The sequence below is a fragment of the Strix aluco genome, chromosome 4 (genome assembly GCF_031877795.1).
Source record: "Strix aluco isolate bStrAlu1 chromosome 4, bStrAlu1.hap1, whole genome shotgun sequence".
Classification (NCBI taxonomy): domain Eukaryota; kingdom Metazoa; phylum Chordata; class Aves; order Strigiformes; family Strigidae; genus Strix; species Strix aluco.
The window spans coordinates 114531741-114551024 of NC_133934.1; the positions used below are offsets into that span (position 1 = coordinate 114531741).

At 37.1% G+C, this 19284-nt stretch overlaps 1 protein-coding gene across 9 annotated transcripts in view; it reads left to right on the forward strand.

The window, feature by feature from the left end:
- The window catches only part of UNC79 (unc-79 homolog, NALCN channel complex subunit), a 114680-nt gene that overhangs the window by 7595 nt on the left and 87801 nt on the right, over positions 1-19284 (forward strand). For 6 of the 9 annotated variants that reach the window (XM_074824996.1, XM_074824999.1, XM_074824997.1 and 3 more), the window contains exons 3-11: positions 4002-4306; positions 7715-7885; positions 10839-10931; positions 12211-12266; positions 12910-13039; positions 14595-14659; positions 16460-16548; positions 17706-17746; positions 19016-19044. In XM_074824996.1, the coding sequence (XP_074681097.1) occupies positions 4002-4306; positions 7715-7885; positions 10839-10931; positions 12211-12266; positions 12910-13039; positions 14595-14659; positions 16460-16548; positions 17706-17746; positions 19016-19044 (979 nt within the window). Of the gene's footprint in view, positions 1-4001; positions 4307-7714; positions 7886-10838; positions 10932-12210; positions 12267-12909; positions 13040-14594; positions 14660-16459; positions 16549-17705; positions 17747-19015; positions 19045-19284 lie in introns of those variants that run through there. The other 3 variants (XM_074825000.1, XM_074825003.1, XM_074825004.1) reach the window with 3 other exon arrangements.

The following is a 19284-nucleotide window of genomic DNA, read 5'->3' on the forward strand; positions in this document are numbered from 1 at the left end:
CATTTCTTTATTTCATGTTCAGAATGGGACTGAACCAAAATCCTGTTGTTGATAATGCTGAACCTCATGGGACAGAAGTGATACTCATATCTGATACGCAGGTCTACACAAATGGCTTTGTCCTTCATGATCTGGGATCTGAGCAGCCTCAGAGCTAAAAGGGCACCAGATATTGAAGCCTGGACTTGGATCTAAATTTAAGTGGACTGAGTTCTGATATTCAGCAAGGTCAAATCCACATTCTAAATCCCCATAACTGGATAATTTTAACTATGGGTCAAAGCCTGAATGCTATGGTTGAACCTGTATAAGTTTATACACTTTCTGATGCTAAGAAAGAAGCTGGATAAAAAAGCAAAACAAAACACACCCTGTATTTAGTGTGGCAGATGGAAAGAAGGAAACTCCCACCCACTGTGTGCAGATCTCTGCAAGATTTACCCTAAAACTAAACTGACTAGTTAAGAACCCTTCTGAAGAGCGTGTTCAGAAATTTCTTTGAATATTCTGCATGCTGAGTCTTCTTTCTGCCTCCTACACTGAGACTCCATTGTGCAAGGTTTAACATCAATGATAGAAGTACATGGTGGAGAATAATCTTTCTAGCTTGAGACACAGTATATGCAGTGAAACTGGGCTGCTAAGAGAATACTCATCAAACAGTGGCAAAAATTCCCATTGATTTCTGGAGATTTTAGGTGTGGTCTTCAGAATAGGTTGCTTGTGATCATCTGCTGTTTTAAAATAACTTTAAAAAATGTTTCCCAGTTTGATGTGTACTCTCCTTGCAGCTGAATTTTTTTAGGACAAACATTTCTTGATGAACATATGTAGTCTTAGGAGTAATGGAAGAATAGTGATCAGTTGGAGCAATTCCATATGATGATTGGGTTTTACAGATGTAGCTTTTACTGTTTATTATACTTTTTACCTTTCCATGTTATGGACACATTGACTGTGTTCTTTTCAGTGGGGCATGCCCACTGTTTTGGATCACATTCATACGTGGTGTCATTCTCTAGCTATAGTTGGATTGCACAAGGGATTAATTTGCTCCTTTGCTCTGTACATAGCCTCAAAAAATCACAAGTTCAGGGGTGGGGGGAACAGATGTGGAATGGATGAAAAAATTAAATTCCTTATTTCTATGAACAAACATCACATAAAATCACCATACACAATGCATAGCACATTGATTCATTTAGTTCTTTAATTTTCTCTTTGGGCAAAAGCATTTCTTTACATTACAGCATGAATTTGTTTCATGCCCTGCTCATTTTCAGTGTTTTCTCCCTCATTTGAGGAATGATCTAAGACGTAATAAACATCCTGCAGAACAGCTCATTCTTTCACATTTTCTTAGAAATACATATGGAGAATTTTCTCCAAGTGAAATGTTTTTCGTAAGGAATAGCTATAATTGCCCAGTGGCTAATTAATGGCCAAGCTTGTTTTGCTGCCTGGGTGAGATGCAGTTCTCTTGCAGGCATTTTAGGAAACCTTTCCTGGAAGGCAGTAATTTTGGGATAGATCTGCAGCAAAGATGTACAGATCTTGAAAAAAGCCCTGGTAGCTTTGTCACTTGTCATGGAACATGTTCAGTATGGAGTTATGATCAGCAGACACTCCAAGTTCTCAGTACTTGGTTTGAACAGAAGCAGGAGCAAACTGCAATCATTGTATCTTGGTCTTAGGGGACTTCTTAGATTTTCAGTGTTGACTCTTCTGTTTATTGGTTTTAAAACATATGGTTCAGGAAAAAGCCTTGGTCTGAAAGTTTGGTTTTGTTTTGTTTTGGGTTTTTTTTCCTAAATTTGGCATGATTGCAGCTGGAATTTAGATATGGTCTCATTGCTGTTCCTGAAGTGAACAGAAGGATGCCCTGATCAAGATACAAGATGGTGTGCTTTGGCCTCTAATCCATAGATGGGCCATAGCTCCCTGTTAAAAGGAAGGGAAGCCTGTAGAGTAAGCTCTCCATCACTGCTTTATACTTTCCAAAGCAAGGAATAATTAATACAGTAATATCCTTTATGGAAATAAGTGTGCTTGAAGAGATGTGTTGGCAAGTGAAGGGATGGGTAATTGGTATCATCTGTTGGTAGACAGGGAAGGGATATAATTTAGTACCTTCTGATCTCTAAACATGAGCTGCAGAGTATGGCAAATGAACATCAAGCAAATTAAAAGGAATCAGCACTCCGATCATTTGTTTTTAAAGTCATACTAGATCTTAGGTGATTTTCTGATACGATTTCATAAACGCTGTCATGACAGTCACCACATTTCTTGTACTGGACATTGGGTAACAGAAACCAAAATAATCTGCCAAATATGTAAGGCACAATAAAAAAGGGGAAAAAAAGTATGTAGTTTCTTAAAACAGACTATGTCTGCTATCTCTGACTGCAAGTGTGATGTGATAGTAGCCCCTTGGCATAGAACTGTGCTTGTAAGTGTGTTTTATATATATGGCAAATGAATGACACCTTCTCTTATAAGCACCTTAGCAAGAGTTTAGCTTACTCATGTAAATTGGTGAATTGCCTTGTGAGGTAAGATATATCTTTGCTAAGGTGATTATATGATAGGGATTTCTGTACTGTTGAAAGAGGACAGAGGCTTCCAGAAGTGCTCCCTCTTGACATAACTCTGCTCTTCATTAGTCAGTGGAAATTTTAATGCCACTGACTTTTGTCTTTTATAAGTTTTAACACTGACTTTGGGAACAGAGTTAAACCAACAGCAACTGCTTTTGGAAACCCCAGTCACTGAGAGGTGCAAAACGTGCTTTTGTGTGTGGTTTAATATATTTAAAAGGTGTATTATATTTTATAGGCACATATGAAGATTATGAAGTAACCCTATAATTGCCTGATAACTAAAATATAACACTGCTTAAGTGACAATTTATTTCTATTTAAAATAGTGGGTTTTTTTTTTTAATAAATTAGATTAACATGTTTACAACATTCTTAAAACAACATAACAAGCTGGTTGACGTATAGCCTCTATTTTGATTCCCACTAAATCCTTTTTATTTTTTGAAATTATCTCTCCTTTAGTTTATAGTGATTTTTGTTGAATAATAACGTAAGTAACAGCAGGAATGTATGGTAACATACTGTCTGATCTGCAGTTACGTAATTGGTCTTGCTTGCTTAGCCCTTAGATTTTTGAAGGTAACTATTTACCCAAGGAGTGTTTGTATTCATAAAGTAAAATGTTTCCTCCCTAAACATGGGCAAAATTAAAAACACACATAAACAACCATTATCATTAGCTCACAAACATATGCTAAAGACCATCTACTATATATTATTTTACAACTTTTCCAAATGTAGTTTAGTTAACATTTTAGAAATATTATATTATTTCTAAATCCATGTGCCTGTTTAAACTTCATTATCTCAAATGATACTGAGTGAGTGGTCATGAAACAGTATCATAAAATACATACAGACATTATTTTAATGCAATAAACATGTGATTTTTAAGACTATCTTAACAAACACACATGTTTATTCTTTGCTAAAACATGTTTCTGCAAGTGCCACACCTATATTTTGCATGTTTTCAGTCAGTTGGTTCAAAAGATTGTAGGGGGAATAAAAAAAAATCTCTCAAAATCTCAGAGTAAGATATCAGCCTATTGTGACACAGCTATTTTTCCATAGCAAACACTTCTAATTCTCAGAATTTTTCTTAACTGTGAAACATGGGTAGGGCACTGAAACATGCATTTTTATATTTTTGCTCCTTATGAACCAGATAACACATGAGATGCAATGAAATTTCCTAGATGTCAATTTTTAATTCTCTTATCTTGAAGCATGAAAGTGAATGGTTGCTAGACTTTTAGACTTGCTGGTTTTGGTAGCAATTGCATCTTATGTGGGATGTATCTGGTCTTTTATTATTTGTTTTATAGTGTCATTTCAATGTAATGTGCTGTTCTTTGTGTCTTTGTTGTCTCTTTTTTTTCTTTGTCCCCCCAACAGCATTTTGTCCCGCACAGGGAAGAAGGAGAATCAAGATGCCTCCAATTTGACAGTGCCCATGACCATGTGTCTTTTTCCTGTGCCATTCCCACTCACCCCATCTCTAAGACCACAGGTCAGTTCCATCAACCCTACTGTTACTCGCTCCCTCCTTTACAGCGTCCTGCGAGATGCTCCATCTGAACGTGGCCAGCAAAGTCGTGATGCTCAGTTATCAGACTACCCATCTTTGGACTATCAAGGACTTTACGTGACACTGGTGACACTGCTGGATCTAGTTCCCTTGCTACAACATGGTCAACATGGTAAGCAGGCCCTTGAACCCTTCCAGTACGCTTAACTTCAGTGCTGTGAATCCATGAATGATGCATAAATGCAGTAGAAGAGATGGGCCTAAACTGACCTGGATCTGGAATTCAAATCTTCTGGGATGTGTTTATATCCAAGTGTTTGGTTTGACTTTCTTAAATAAAAGATGTTTTTTTGCTTACTGTGGATTTGGGTTTGAATTCTGAGGTTGTCTGATTTTTAGTGATATGCTGGTGGTATGTAACTAAAATACGATGGTATATAACAAAAATAATATAGATGGGTCTAAAAATAAATCTGGATTTTGCGTTTGAATCTGCTGGGATATCTTCAGACTGGTCTTTTTGGGGTAGCTCTCTTAAAAAGGCACAAATTGCTTGCAAGTGTGTATCTGGCCTATAACGAATATGCAGAGTGAGTGTTCTGGTGAAGGTCCATCTCTAAATAGAACATAGCATGCATTTAATTGAAGGAAAACCATGGTAATGGTGATTTGAGATGGCTCTAAAATATTCCTGGGTAAAAAGATAGCAATATCTCTGATTTACAGAAAAGCCGTGTTTTCTTATGTTTCGAATTAGTTAATCACAAGATTTTTTTTTTTTGTGACTGAGTTGTATTTAATTGTTTTCCCTCAAGCTCTGCATGTGTTTGTCTTGTTAGCCTGTGGCTTTCCATACTGATATTCAGGAGCCCCATGTTCTCCTTATGTTACATAAGCCAAATATTAATTTTCACCATGTTATCAGGGTGTATTACTTACATAGTTCAGTATAGGAAGATTGTCAGCAATCTGATACACTGCTGAAATTCTTTTGGAGGGAGGTTGTTTCTGTTAAATGCTGAATTCCTTTTGAGTTGGCAGCATCATGTTTTGAATCAAAGGCTACTGCACTAGGAAATGATACGATTTTGTAAAAGGGGGCCTCCTAGCAAATTATAGACTTGTTAATTTCAGTTTCTAGAACTGGTGGAGTTAATTATCAAAACAATCTTTTTCTAAATAGGTAACATGGTGGTAATTAACAACCAATGGAGACTTGTAAAGAACAAATAACACTGAGCAAACATAATTTCTTTTTATGGCAGCACAATGGCTCTCCTGGTGGGATTTTCCTCTCTTTAGTCAGGCTTTTGTTGCTGTGTCGCTTGACATCCTAACAGGCAGTCTGGGACATATGGTCCCTACTTGAGTGAGGAAAACACTCCAGGAGTAATCACCAGTGACTCTTGTCAGCTGGAGGGGTATACAAGTGGGAATTGTACAGGAGTCTGTGCTGGGTCTAGTGTCATGAAATACTTTTTTTTTACTTGGCTGATAGAATTGAGAGAGCACTTTGGTTTACAGGGGTTATCAAGATGGCAAATAGCATGTTCTTTGTGTGAAAGATATCCGATTCAAAACAATGTTGGCAAATTGCATTCTGTTTTAAAACATATTCAAATGAGAAATTTAAAATACTATGTTGAAGCGGGAGAAATCAAAGGCAGAAATGAAATGGGGGAAATACTAGCTTGAAGCTGTACTGCAGAGAGATCTGGCTGTTACGGTAGGTCAGAGGCAGACCATAAGTCAGTAATATATTAATATTTCTCTAACGATATGTAAACAGGTGTTTTGTGTATGAGACACCCAGAGCATTTTGTTTATCATTCTAACAGCCCTAGCAAGGCCTCAGGTGGATTAAAATTCTCAGATTTGTCCATCTGGCATGAAGAAAGACATGGGCCATTTGGGAGGAGTCCAGGAAAAGGAAACAAGAATGATTTGAGGTCTAGAAAATGTGAACAGCGAGGAAAACCAGAAAGAACTCAGTTTAGCTTAGAAAAATGGGAGACATGATTATCATATACAAATATGTAAAGGTTGCTGCGAGGAGAAATAAGGTAAACCGAGCTATTAAACTGCAGCAATGGAAATTTCAGAAAAAGAAAAAAAAAAAAAGGCCTTTTTATGATAAAGATGGTTAATAACTAGGATGAATTGCCAGGAGGAGTGGACTGTCTTGCAGATTTTTAAGAACAGTTTAGATAAATATCTGCCAGGAATAATTTGGTTGACTCATGCTTGGGGCAAGGGGAGGTCACTTTTGCTATTTTTTTATGGTTCTGTGTACAGAGAATTAAATGTTGCAATACAACGTGTTATTTATTTCTCCCTCAATTTAGCATTTGACTAAATATATTTTTTTTTATTGGAACAATCAATGTTGTTTGGGTAAGTACAGCTGGTGCACTAAGTGGTCCTGAGCTTTGGTGCAATCAGATTATACAAAACTCTCGATGCTTCGCTGGTGAATATGTGTTGCAAGAGATACACACTCTCTAGCATTAAGGGTCTGGTTAGACCCTTGCATAGAAGACTTGCCAGAACCACTGAAATGGAGTGCTAATTTTAATTCTTACTATGACTCATGATGTTTACAGCTACAGATCTCTGAGCACTCTACAGAGGCAGTTTTAAATCATACTAGTTGTACAGATGAGACTGAAGGCCTGTGTAGCATACTTAAGATTACAAACAGAGTAACGAAAGGAATCCCTCTCATGCAGGGGAAAGGCTTTCTGATGTATTGGGATCATCATATAGGTTCAAACTTGGGGTTCATTGAGTACTGTAACCTTTCTCAGAATTGTTTGCCCCAGCTCAGTTCCTTATTTGGAAGAGGGTATAAAGATTCCACAATAACCTATCCCCTCCCTTTGGATCTTGAAATATTGCACATTTCTTAAGTATCCCTTCCAAATGAATATATATTAATATTAATATATAAAATAAATAATTAATTAGAATAAATATGGAAATCCTTAATAAATACTTCTCTTTTTTTAAGCCTTGGCCATTTTTGGCCTCAATGGCTTCCCAGGATAACATGATCCGTAGTTTAATCACATGTTATTTGAAAAATACAGTGTTGCTTCCTGTAGTCTCTCTGTGGGGGGTACTTTGCAGCTCTCTTGAGGGTAATTAAGATCAGAATCTTATTTTTCTCTAACTGATAAAGACTAGAGTGCTTTTTGCAAAAGCAGGCTTTTCAATACAAAAGTGCATATCAAATTCTGATTCTAACAATATCTCTGCTTAAATGCAGGCCATTGTATGTTAATCACTGTATGATTAAAATCAGCATTGATTTTCATCAATTATTTTACTGGCTGTAGTGTTCATATTCCCTTCAAACTCTTCTGAGTACTGGTGAACAGCTGTTTCCCTCTATTTTAGGAGGGGCTTAAAAATGATGGGTGAAGTATCTTGTCTATAGTGATTAACTTCCCAAATTACTTTGAAGGGAAAACTTGAATTTAAATGTAATTTTTTAAAATAGTTTTGTAAACTAAAAAGTACATAGTCATAATTATTTTTCCATTGTAATGATTCTGTATTTTTTTATTTTATTCAACAGATCTTGGGCAATCAATTTTTTACACTACTACATGCTTACTTCCTTTTCTCAATGATGATATTTTGAGTACTTTACCCTATACAATGATTTCAACACTAGCTACCTTTCCTCCATTTCTGCACAAGGATATTATAGAGTATCTCAGCACATCTTTTCTGCCTATGGCTATATGTAAGTAGAACTCATTGTAGTATTATTATGTCTCAGAAAACATGATGCACTGCTATAATAGTATCAGCCTGTAGGAGTCAAAGTTTGATCTGTCATAGAATTGTAATGGTATATCAATCTCTTGTATGTATATATGTAAAATAATTCTATGTGACTATTTTTCAAAGGGAAATAAGTCTATAATTTTTATTTATTTATTATGCTGTGTTACTGTGTGAATTCTTCCTTCATTTAAAGGGTGAAATTTAGCTTATTTAAGAAACACATTGTTTTCAGACTCATAGAACTTTCAGTGCCAACAATGGGAGTTTTGAATACAAAATCAGTGGGGAAACTGCGCCTGAAACAATAGATGCAATAACACCATGCATAATTTTTGCATCTGAACTATATCTGGATGTACAAGAATGACTCTTATCAATGTAATGATGTTCTGATGAATTTCCGATTTTTCTCCCTCCCTCTCTTCTTGGCATATTCTCTTTAAGTTCTGTACTAAATAGCTGTGCCTGTAATGTCTCCTATCAGTAAGTGTTAAGACTGAATCTGACAGTGCCTGCCTGCCTTTTTTTCTCTTTTTTTATTCCTATCCCTGAGGTTGTCACATGATTACATAATTTCATAATCACTGCACAATGTGAATCCTCAGGTGTGTTCTGAATGCTCGTCTATGTACCTGATTAAAAGCTTGATGGGATTTCAGTAGTAGTGAGAAATTTAACCATGTTCTGCAGATGGAAGCATTAGGATCAATATCAAAAGTCAGTTTTAACCAGCAAGCCTTTTATTGTGTGGGTGATCAAATGCTGGAACAGTTTGCCAGAGAGATTGTAGATTCTTCATCCTAGCACATGCTCAAAATACAATTGGTCCTGATACCTGCTCTAGCTGACCTTTCTTTGACCAGAGGGGTTGGACAAGATGATCTCAAATGTCGCTTCTAACATCAACCATCCTGTTGTTCTGTGAGAATGTCTCTTTCTTATCTGTATTCCAGACCTTTATGGAAAAACATGAACAACTTTTTTACAGAGATCAACAGTCATGTTATTTAAGCATGTAAAAGATGCTGTTAGAACATGGAAAGAAGCATTGTCCAGTGTTTTGAGATTAAGATTTCATGGAGATTTACTATGCACATTTGCTGGCTCTACCAGTCAGTGATCTTGGAGAAATCCCTTAACCCTTCTGTACCTCAGTTTCCCTATGTAAAATAGTCCCTTGTAAGACATTGCAATGATGTTTTCTCTGTTACTTTTGACAGGTCTAATGTATATGAAAATTACTAAGATATATTTCTTACATATGTGCAATAGGCCCTCTTTGGGTTAAGACCAGAATGTTGCATTAAACGCCTTTTCCTTCCATTACTGTTACCTGTTAAAGAATAGCTGACGTAGGTGACTTATCCTGTCCTGTCTATCTTCAGATCTGTAAAACTATTCTCCAAAACAATTGCTTGAGCCAAATTCTTGGTTTACTTAGATACTATTTCCCAACTGCCCTTGGCAGAGATTGCAGTCATGTAGAACATGGGAGCAACCTTCGTCATGCTGCCTTTTTCCTCAGTTTTGGTTAGATCTCTGTATGAAACCAGTCTGCTGCTCTTTAAATTTGGCTTCTAGTACTGTGTCCTACTTTTCTGCTGATGGCCACGTTTTAATTGCCAGGTTAGAGCTGCTGAATATTTTGCAATTTAAATCCATACAAATAGACCTTGGTGTATTAATTTGGAGGCTCTTACATGTGTGGATGAGATTCAAAAAAGAATGAACAAAGTGCAATGAAGAGACCCATAGTAACGTTGGGTCATGTGGAGAAGTACTGGATAGAAGAGAGGAATTCTCCATTTTCCCTTCCCTTCTTCTTTTGCAGTTGAGTGCTCTTTTAATTAGTGTCCTAGTCTTTCCCCATCAGGAATGATATGCCCTTTTACAAGGTGAGTGCAGAACCTTTCCTTCCCCTAGTGTTCAGCTCTAAACCAAACCAAAAGGGAGGGTGCAAGAGATTGTGTAAGCAGCTGGTGAGCCAGATGGGAGGGATGAAAGCATCTCACTGAACTAGTAGCTACAGTTCTGTGCTTCTATCCCAAATGCTTGGTTCCCAAGCAGCCAGGCTTGGAAAACTGCTGTGAGTGAGGATGGGAAGATACATGGCATATCTCAGTGTAGGAGGTTGCCCTCAAAGCCATATTGCCATGTTACAGTTCAGCAAATAAACACCTACTCTTTGCAGGGTTTTTCCAAGGATACATTTTAATAGTTACCGCTTTGTAGGAGACCAGAAAGAACTCTAGCCACCTTATGTGTGAGATCAAAGTTACAACAGCCTAGCTACACTTCTGTGCTACTGTTTATCATTATCCTAGCACAGCTCACGTAACAAGGACTAATTTTACTGGTATGTAGCTAAACTTGAAATCATACCATGTGCTCCCTGAGAAGTAATCTGTGCCATACACCAACAGCCAGCAACTACCACTGGCCCAACCCTTCCATCAGTGTACCTCAACAGCAGACTCTTACTTTTTTTCTTGTTTCTTTACCCGCCACTTCCTCTTTACCTTTCCTACAACCCAAGCACATGACTATACAAATGATATTACTTTGACCAGTCTGTGGGTTCTGAAGGTCAGTGCCTGAGAAGATCCTTGTCTTTGGTTAATGCAGCTCTGAGAATGAAATCTTACTGATCTGGAAAATCAGGTGTGCGTTCTGTGAAGCAATACCATATTCTTAGTCATCTTTCTCTTTCCAGCAGAAAAAACCCTCCAATACAGAATGTTTCTAGTCTTTTGGGGTTTTTTGGCTTGTTTTTTTTTTTTTTTTTTAATGACATGGTACCTTAGGAATTTTTTTTCATCAGTTGGAATCAGTTAGATGCTATTCTCGCCTAATTTTCCTTGTTATACAATAGAAAATGTTGGTGTGGTTTTTTTTCCCTTTCTTTTAAGTGGGATCCTCAAAAAGAGAAGGTGTTCCAGCACATGTCAATCTATCTGCATCATCAATGCTAATGATTGCAATGCAGTACACATCAAACCCAGGTATGTGTAAACATGCAACACGGTAACATTCTCTCTAAAACTGAGTCATGAAGTACTGTCAAATGCAATCACAAAAATAATTTTCCAGATGGGAAAAATCAGTCTCACCATCCAACACAGGATGAAAAATAAGTGATTTTAGTCAAAACTGGAATTTCTGAGCATCATGCTTCAAGTAGTCATTATGTAGATAAGAGATCTCATTGTGATGAAGAAGTAGGATTTGACCCAGGATTGGAGAATGATCTGCTCTTGCTTGACATCAGAAAATAGTGTTGATATATAACATCACTGTTGGAAAGAAACTTTGACTATAGAAATTCATAGTAACAGTTTGTCTTATACTATGATTCATATCCCACCAAATTCACAACTGATACTATTTTTTAAAGAAGATAGGTAATGCTGGCTGCAGGCTCAGTAGAACTATAATGAATTTAAATAAGGCTATTCTCGCTCACTGTGACACAGTCCCAGTTAAATCAGTGGGATCATATAACCAAATTGAAACAAAATTTAACCTGAGGGAGCTGTTACATTGCACGATAGTCAACTATCTCCTGTTTTATGTAGATGGGTAGGTGGTGTGTGTGTAGGAACTCCACACTGGAGTATGGACATGAGAACTGTCACATCATGGTAACGTAGTTCACAGCAGTAAATAAAAGCAGCACACCATTTTTAAAAGCTACTCACACAAGTTAGGTTTTTTTTCATGAAATGTTCTTTTGTTTGTGAATTCCATGTTCCAGCCATCTGAGGAAAATGTTGCCCTGTGTTTTTTGGGAAGTCAAACTTGTGAAGTAGTTCATTTGGCTCTCATGTTTGTTTGATGTAGAGCGACTCCTATAGCCTTTGGTATACATGAAAATAATGCATTGTTACATGTGACTTCCATTACTGCCTCAAGATGAATGTCAGGATGCCCATTTACAGCTTTATGTTGTGCCAGAGGGACAAAGTTTAAGGGAATTAGCAGGTATTCTTAAACTAGAAGTGTTTGAAAAAGATCTCCATTGCTGTGCAAAAAGTTGTACACTCATAATACTCATTATTTTACTGCGTTCCTTGACAGAAACAAGTTACTACTATATAATTTTTAATCTTCTGTGATGACTCTCAGGGCAATGATTCTTCCGCAAACCCTTTAAAATAAAAAGTAATTAAATGAGGTATAGAGTTTTGAATGGACAAAGCAAAGACAATCAGCTAATTACATCACTTCTGTAACTTGAGTTTCCATTTCAGTATTATGTCTATACTGTCTTTTCTCTCTCAGTGTATCACTGCCAATTATTGGAATGCCTTATGAAATATAAGCAAGAAGTATGGAAAGTAAGTTTATGATCATATATACTTTGTGGAAATCACTGTAATTGGATAGTAATGAAAACCAGATGGCTTGAAAATTGAACTGACTGTGTGCCAAGGAGTTATAAGTGATCTTTGTATCCAGTCCTCCTTCTGGATTATGGAGAGGAAGGTCCCTCTGATTTTTAGTTTACAGAAGCAGCTCCATGTTTTGTAGAATAGAGTTCTGTTTCCTAAATACTGTGTGGTTGTGGCTCCAGTTAGCAGAAATTTTAATAATGACCAATCTTCTCAGTTCATGTGGGACTGAACTTTTACAAGGACTATTTGTGAGTATTGTCTTAGCCTGAATCTGATCTGGATCCAGCTATTTATCTATATCGCACCTCTTTGCTCCATGGCTAGACAGAGGCTTCATTTGCTATATGGTAGTACACTACACGGGGTGGGTGGTAGCTGTGGGAAGCTCTGATCCAAACTCAGAAGCCAGTTGGGAACATGTTGAAGTTAGTCATCTAATCTACTTGTAAGAGTGTACAAAGGATGTTTGGTAGGGCATGAAATGTATATATTTTATGTGTTCAGGTATCTCTGAACACAAGTGATGTGTATTGAATTGTGTTTTGTTACTGTGCAAAATAAACACTTTGTATGTGTCTTTCCTTAGGATTTGCTATATGTGATAGCTTATGGACCATCTCAAGTTAAACCTCCAGCAGTACAAATGTTATTTCACTATTGGCCCAATTTGAAACCCCCTGGGGCAATCAGTGAGTACAGAGGACTGCAGTACACAGGTCAGTGCAGCTGGTTTTGTATAGGCCAAAATAAATACAAAGGAAATAATCAGAAGTGTGTTAATGTCATGTGTTTACAGTTCTGTGATGTATTTTGAAATCTTTTGTTCGATAAGTTGGTACTTTCATAAGTATATACAATATCCATTTCTCTATATTTTCAAAAGATGTTATGAAAATTAAAAACTTGTGATTGTAGCTAGTAAATATATGTGTTACTCCCAATACTGACTAAACCAGAACAGGAGAAGAAATAAATACAGTATACCAAATGGTCTATTAAACTGCCTTCTGGGCCTCACAAGGGTTCTGGCTTATGTTCCTTTCAATTGTTGCTTTGGTTACCTTTGTTGTGCCAGCTGCTGTCACTGCTGCTTTTGCTAAGATTCCTTATCTGGCTGTTACTGTCAAAAAAAGTCAGGTGATGTCAGGTGCAGTCAGTATAATGGATTATACAGTCTCAAGGTTGACTATAGGGTGAAAATGAGAGACAAAGTCAGCAATGCAGCTGGGGCTGAGTAGGCAGATGGTACAAAGTCCTCTGTCCCCCAGACTCCCCAGTGATACTGATGAGATTGTGCTGCTACAGTGGAGACTGTCCAGCAGCAATTCATGACTTGATTTTACTGCTTGCCGGTCTCAACCTGTTTCAAATAATCTCTGTCATATAGGATATGTTTTGTTCACTTTTAAAATTTCTGGGCCAGAATGAGACATTTTAACTAATAAAAATGAAGGAATAGAAGAGACCTTAGAAGACCCCCTAGACCAATTAAAGCACATCCTGAATGTTCCTGAGACATGTTTGTCTGATCTGTGCTAAAGCTGTCTTCCCTTGAAGGGTTCATAGATTTTTCTTGATTTTTAAAAAAAAATCATTCTTGTACTGCTCTGCATTACTTGTCCTGCAAACAGGTCTGTGAACTAAGCATGATATTCCATCTGAACTGTTATTAGCACTAGGTAAACTGGAATAATTTTTCTATTTATAAATTTTCCGTTAATGTATTTCAGAATGGGAGGAGTATTTTCTGCAGTTGCATGACATTTTCACCTGGGGACATCCCTTACAGCATCCAAGCGATGCCACTTGAACATACCTTTGTTGTTTACTTCTTGTCATTACAAAGCTAAGGCTCCTTCTGTAGCTGGACTAGTTTTCCTTTATCATAGTTTTGTTTTCATTTTTGCTGGGAATGTTACTGAATTTACTCAGTTACTCCTACCATCCTGCTCCTGGAGTGGAAGGATAATTAATTAATTCAGAGTGTTGATGAGGGAAGGGTCTTCAGCAGGGATGTCTGAATCTTACTTTTTCCATTTCTTCGCTGAGTTCATGGTTTGTTTTGTAATTAAATCCCAAATAAGTCAGTAGGCATGTATATTCTGAGTTGTTCATTGTAATTATTAGGCTTCCAGAGGAATGGCTAGGTCTTCTCTCATATTTATATAGTACTTAGTACAAGAAGATCTTGTTCTCAGTTGATACTCCTAGACACAAAGAATACAAATATATTTTATCCATTTATTAATCAGCTGTGTTTTGGTTTTGCAGCCTGGAATCCTATTCATTGCCAGCACATTGAATGCCATAATGCGATTAACAAACCAGCTGTGAAGGTACTGCTGTTTCTTCAGGGGTCAAACCCAACTATCTGGGGGATGGGAGGTTGCACTTTGACCCCAGCCATATGCTCTGGTTGTGTGCAGGTGACCAAGAGCAGGAGCTAAGGGAACAGCAAAGCCTGTTGAGACCAAGGGGGCCAGAATTTTGTTCCTTGGTTGCCTAAAGCAAGTCTTGATATCAAACATGGGGATGGTTGCAGAGCACTTCATAAAATTCTAAGCTGGTTCCTGGCTAATCCATGTAAATATTTTCCTGAACACATATATGTGTGTAAATATGTGCACAAATATTACTATATACAGGAAACACATCAATTATTACATAGGTACATGTTCACCTTGGTATCTTGATTAAGGTCATACAACAGCACCTACTCTCTAATCCTTTGCTTGGAATGTCTTCTAAAGCAAATAGCAACAAAGCTTTACTTACCTCTGATACAGCCCTCTTTGAGAGAGGTAAATCATGTCTTTCCTGTTTACACTCAGGGTAACAAAGTTAAATGGCTTGACCAAGATTGTAGCGCAATTTGATGGCAGAGTCAAGAACAGCATCCCAAGTCCAGAGCATGCTACAGTTAGGTGTACTAATTAACTAGATTTGTATCTAGTTAAATACGTAGATACAACCAATTTTCCTGGCATTGGTTCATATACTAACATAATTACATTAGTCAAACAGTTCTTCAGTGAGCCTTTTTCACAGGCTATGATACTGATAGGGCATAATGGTGACACCTACCTCACAAGTCCTGCAAGGGACCACTTTTCTGACCGCTCTAGTCATTCTCCATGATCCCTTTTCATAGGAGAAAAAGCTGGAAGGTGTTGCTTCACATTGTAGTGATTGCTAGATTTGGATTAATCACTTGAGTAGAGCAAAATATCAATGAAATTTACAGTTCCAAGATTTGCGGGTGAAATACCTGAATATTTTTGAATGATCTCTTAGCTTAACTTTGACAGAACCAGTCTTGATCAGTCATCACTCAGAAATATGCAGTCTGTTGTCTCTTGGATGGATGAATATAGATTTGGTTAACAAAGATGAGAAACATTTGAAGAGGCATTTGTCTTTATAAATAAAGTCTTGCACTTGAATGGAGTAAGAAACATTTTGATTTAAGTGGTTAAGATACTGTGTAGGCATACTACTGTTCAGCTTTTCCTTAAATAGTACAAAAGACTTAAACAAATATGTACTTAACTGGCTGTTAACTGTAACTGTTTTCTGTAACTGGCTGACATGGAAGGATAAAAGCTAATGCAAGACGAAGTTTGGATCTATGCTGCCAAGAGAACTGTGGGTCCATAGTCTCCATTCTGTCACTGAAATTGTGCTGTGTAGTTAGCAACTGTGATGACTGAAAATTTGATTTTGCTGGAAAGTGTTACTGAGAGAGAAAAATCTAGACTTTATGTTACATTGTTCTAAGCAATAGATTCTCTAAGTGACTATCTCTTTGGAAAGAAATAAAAAGTGGGTCTGTCATGACTGTGCAATGTAAATGTGTAACACAAAATATGCTTATTTTTCAGAGTGATAATACTGATATTGAAATATGTCCTGTTCGCTTCCCATAGGCTCTCATTTTCAGTTACATCCATATCTTTGTTAGAAATAATTTGAGATCCTGTACCGTCAGATGCTGAGTACTGTCTTTCAGAATACTAAATGCTCTCAACACATCTCAAAGCTGTGTTATATTGTATGTCCTAGCATTAATGTGTTGAACTTTTTCAGTGAGCTTCAATGAAAAGATGTGTTAAGTCTTTTCCTTCTCTATGTTTCAGATGTGCATTGACCCATCCTTGTCTGTGGCTTTGGGTGATAAGCCACCACCCCTATATCTTTGTGAAGAATGCAGCCAGAGAATTGCAGGGTAAGTAAACTAAGAGCTGGAAAATGATCACGTATAGTCAGACTCCATTGTTCAGAATTGTGGAGTTACATTTTATTTTGGTTTGATTAGCATATAGTTTATATAGATAACCCTGTTGAAATATATGGAGTACACTGCCACACAGTATGAATAAGGATTGCAGAAATTTACCTCACTTGATCAGCATTTGCATCTAGTTTCTGAAAAACTCATCTAGTGAGTTTTAAAGTTAAGATCTCTGAATGAATAGATACTGTGGGATGCATTGACTGTGATAGGGGAGCCTCGTTAATATACAAGCTTTTGCTTATGAAACATTTTTTGTCCTCATCCTTTAGTTGTCATTAAAAGCAGGACATTACAATGAAAGCTCTTTCACAGAGACTTCGTTACTTTTTTGTAGCATGTGTTTCAGATTATTCTCTAGGGTATACTGCGAAGCAGCAGAATAAAGAATTGAAATTGGTCCAGGCTTGTTCAGTACCTGGAGGGAATATAGCCTGAGATGACTAAAACTCACTTACTCCTTCTTTTTAATTTTAGTTTTTTTAAAATTGCTAATTTGGTTTGCATTACTTTATAAGATCTGCTAATACTTACGGGGCCAGTCATTAGTTCAAATGGATGATGTGGTTCAGAAGCTATGTGGGATTTTTTTGTCCCCAGTTTAAGACACTTATAACAGCTGTAGGAAAAGCTGTTACATCTCACCTTAGAATTTTTAAGGCATCATTGATTTAAAGCTGCAGGAAAAAGTAATTTGGTAGAGCATAGCTTCTAAGGAGACTCACAGAAAATGGTACTGGTACCTTTTTTTTTTTTCTATGTTTGTCTGTTATTCTTCTATCAGTTCTTAGCCATCAGACTTTCAGAGCACACACTATTTTAATTTGATAAATGTATGCCTTAAAAGTAATTTTTTGAAAGCCTGGAACATAGTGGACCAACATCAGCAAAGTGGTAATTTGTGATAAGACAGGCACAACAAAGAGAGGTAACGTAAAGCAGTCTGCAATTTAAAAAACTACATTTGTAAAAAAGCAGCTTCAGAATAATGTCAGTCCTACCATGTTAATTCAGATGAATTTCCTCTGTGCAAAAATAAATGAGTATATAAATCAAAAATGGAAAGCTAATTAGATATAACATTTTTATAGGGATCACAGTGAATGGTTGATTGATGTTCTTCTGCCACAAGGTAAGAGGTATTTTAAGGGTAGGTACAAACTAATCATAAGTGTACAACATTGCTTACTGATATTTCTGCATATTGTATTACTTGAAATGCTGCATTCTATTCTAAAGGATTTTTTTAAAATTTTGAAGTAGCTTGTACTTAATACTGCTTAATGCCCTTAAAGTACTACGAAAAATTGACTCATCTTCTATCTGAAATAGTATGCAACTTTTTATGTGTGAGGAAACACAATTGAACAGATCTTCAAATCTCAAAGCATCCACAGTTAGGGCCAAGTTTTTTAAAAGTATTTGTGTCCCACACCAGTGTCCAAAAAAGGGGCTAGTTCTTCTGGTAACCTGGGTCTGATCTGAAAGATCTTAAAGCTTCTGAAAATCTGTTCTATGAAGAGAAGGCTGTAAAGGATATCAGAAGAGGACCCAAAATATTTTTCAATGATCTAGTCATTGATCCGATCATTGTCCTTTGGCCAGTGAGGGAGCCTGATATTTTATTATCTATCAGAATGCAGACAAAGCTTGTTGACTGACTAATCAGAACTTCCTAGGTTTACAAGGACAGTCACATACTCTGTAAAATAACCCTTTCAAGAACAGAACAAAGGCACTCCCCCTCTCTTCGTTCTGCAAACTTAAAATGCTTAGTCAGTGGAGACTTTTTTGCTGTCTCCTTTTAGTGGAAATCTAATCCAGATTAAGAATTTTCTATTTACTTCAGGGAAGTACTTCTTTTCACTCAGCCACCTGTATTTACTGAATCAGATGTTGCCAGGGCAACAGACTGAATAGCTGCTGCTTACAAGTTGAATCTGCAAAAATTTCGCTTTGGAGTTGTGGGCCAGACATAGTGGCTGCTTCTATGTTGTTCATCCATATTCACTAATCTTTCATCCTGCGTGCTTTCACAGGCAGTGTAGGCACATTGGAGCCATGTCTCCTACAGCATGCCACAGTAGTGTGCTTACAGGTGTACTTGTACAAGTCTGTCCATGAGGCAGAAGCATAGGCAGAAGGTAGATGGGATGCAGAGCACACTACACTTAGTGCACCAAGGCTGTTATTTCTACACTGAAGTGAAAGATCCAGTAGGCCTAAATACGCAGTGTCCTACCTCATGCAGTCCAACAGGCTTAGCGGTTTTAGTAATATCTGGAAACACAAGTTTAGCCTCAGAGACTTCCTTGCAGCAAGTCCATTTTCCCATGGCTGCCATAGTAAAACAGAAGGATCGTCATTCTGTGTTGATGTTTTGTATGCCTTCCCCTTACAGCTGAAATTTCTGCTATATGTCAGAAGAAGGTAAGATACAGTCATTTGTGTGATGGGGCATGATTTGTTGTTGTGTGTAGTGTCATTCCATTACTATGTGGTGTGTTCTTTCTTGTACCATTCCAAATTTTCACACTTTATCCATGAATGCATTTGTTGGTGGATGGGAATGATTCAGCAGCAAGGTTTCTTTTTGTTAAAACTGCTGATGTTTGATTTGAGTTGTAGGTTTTTGTTGAAGAGGCAATTAGTAAAGCAAATCAATTATGC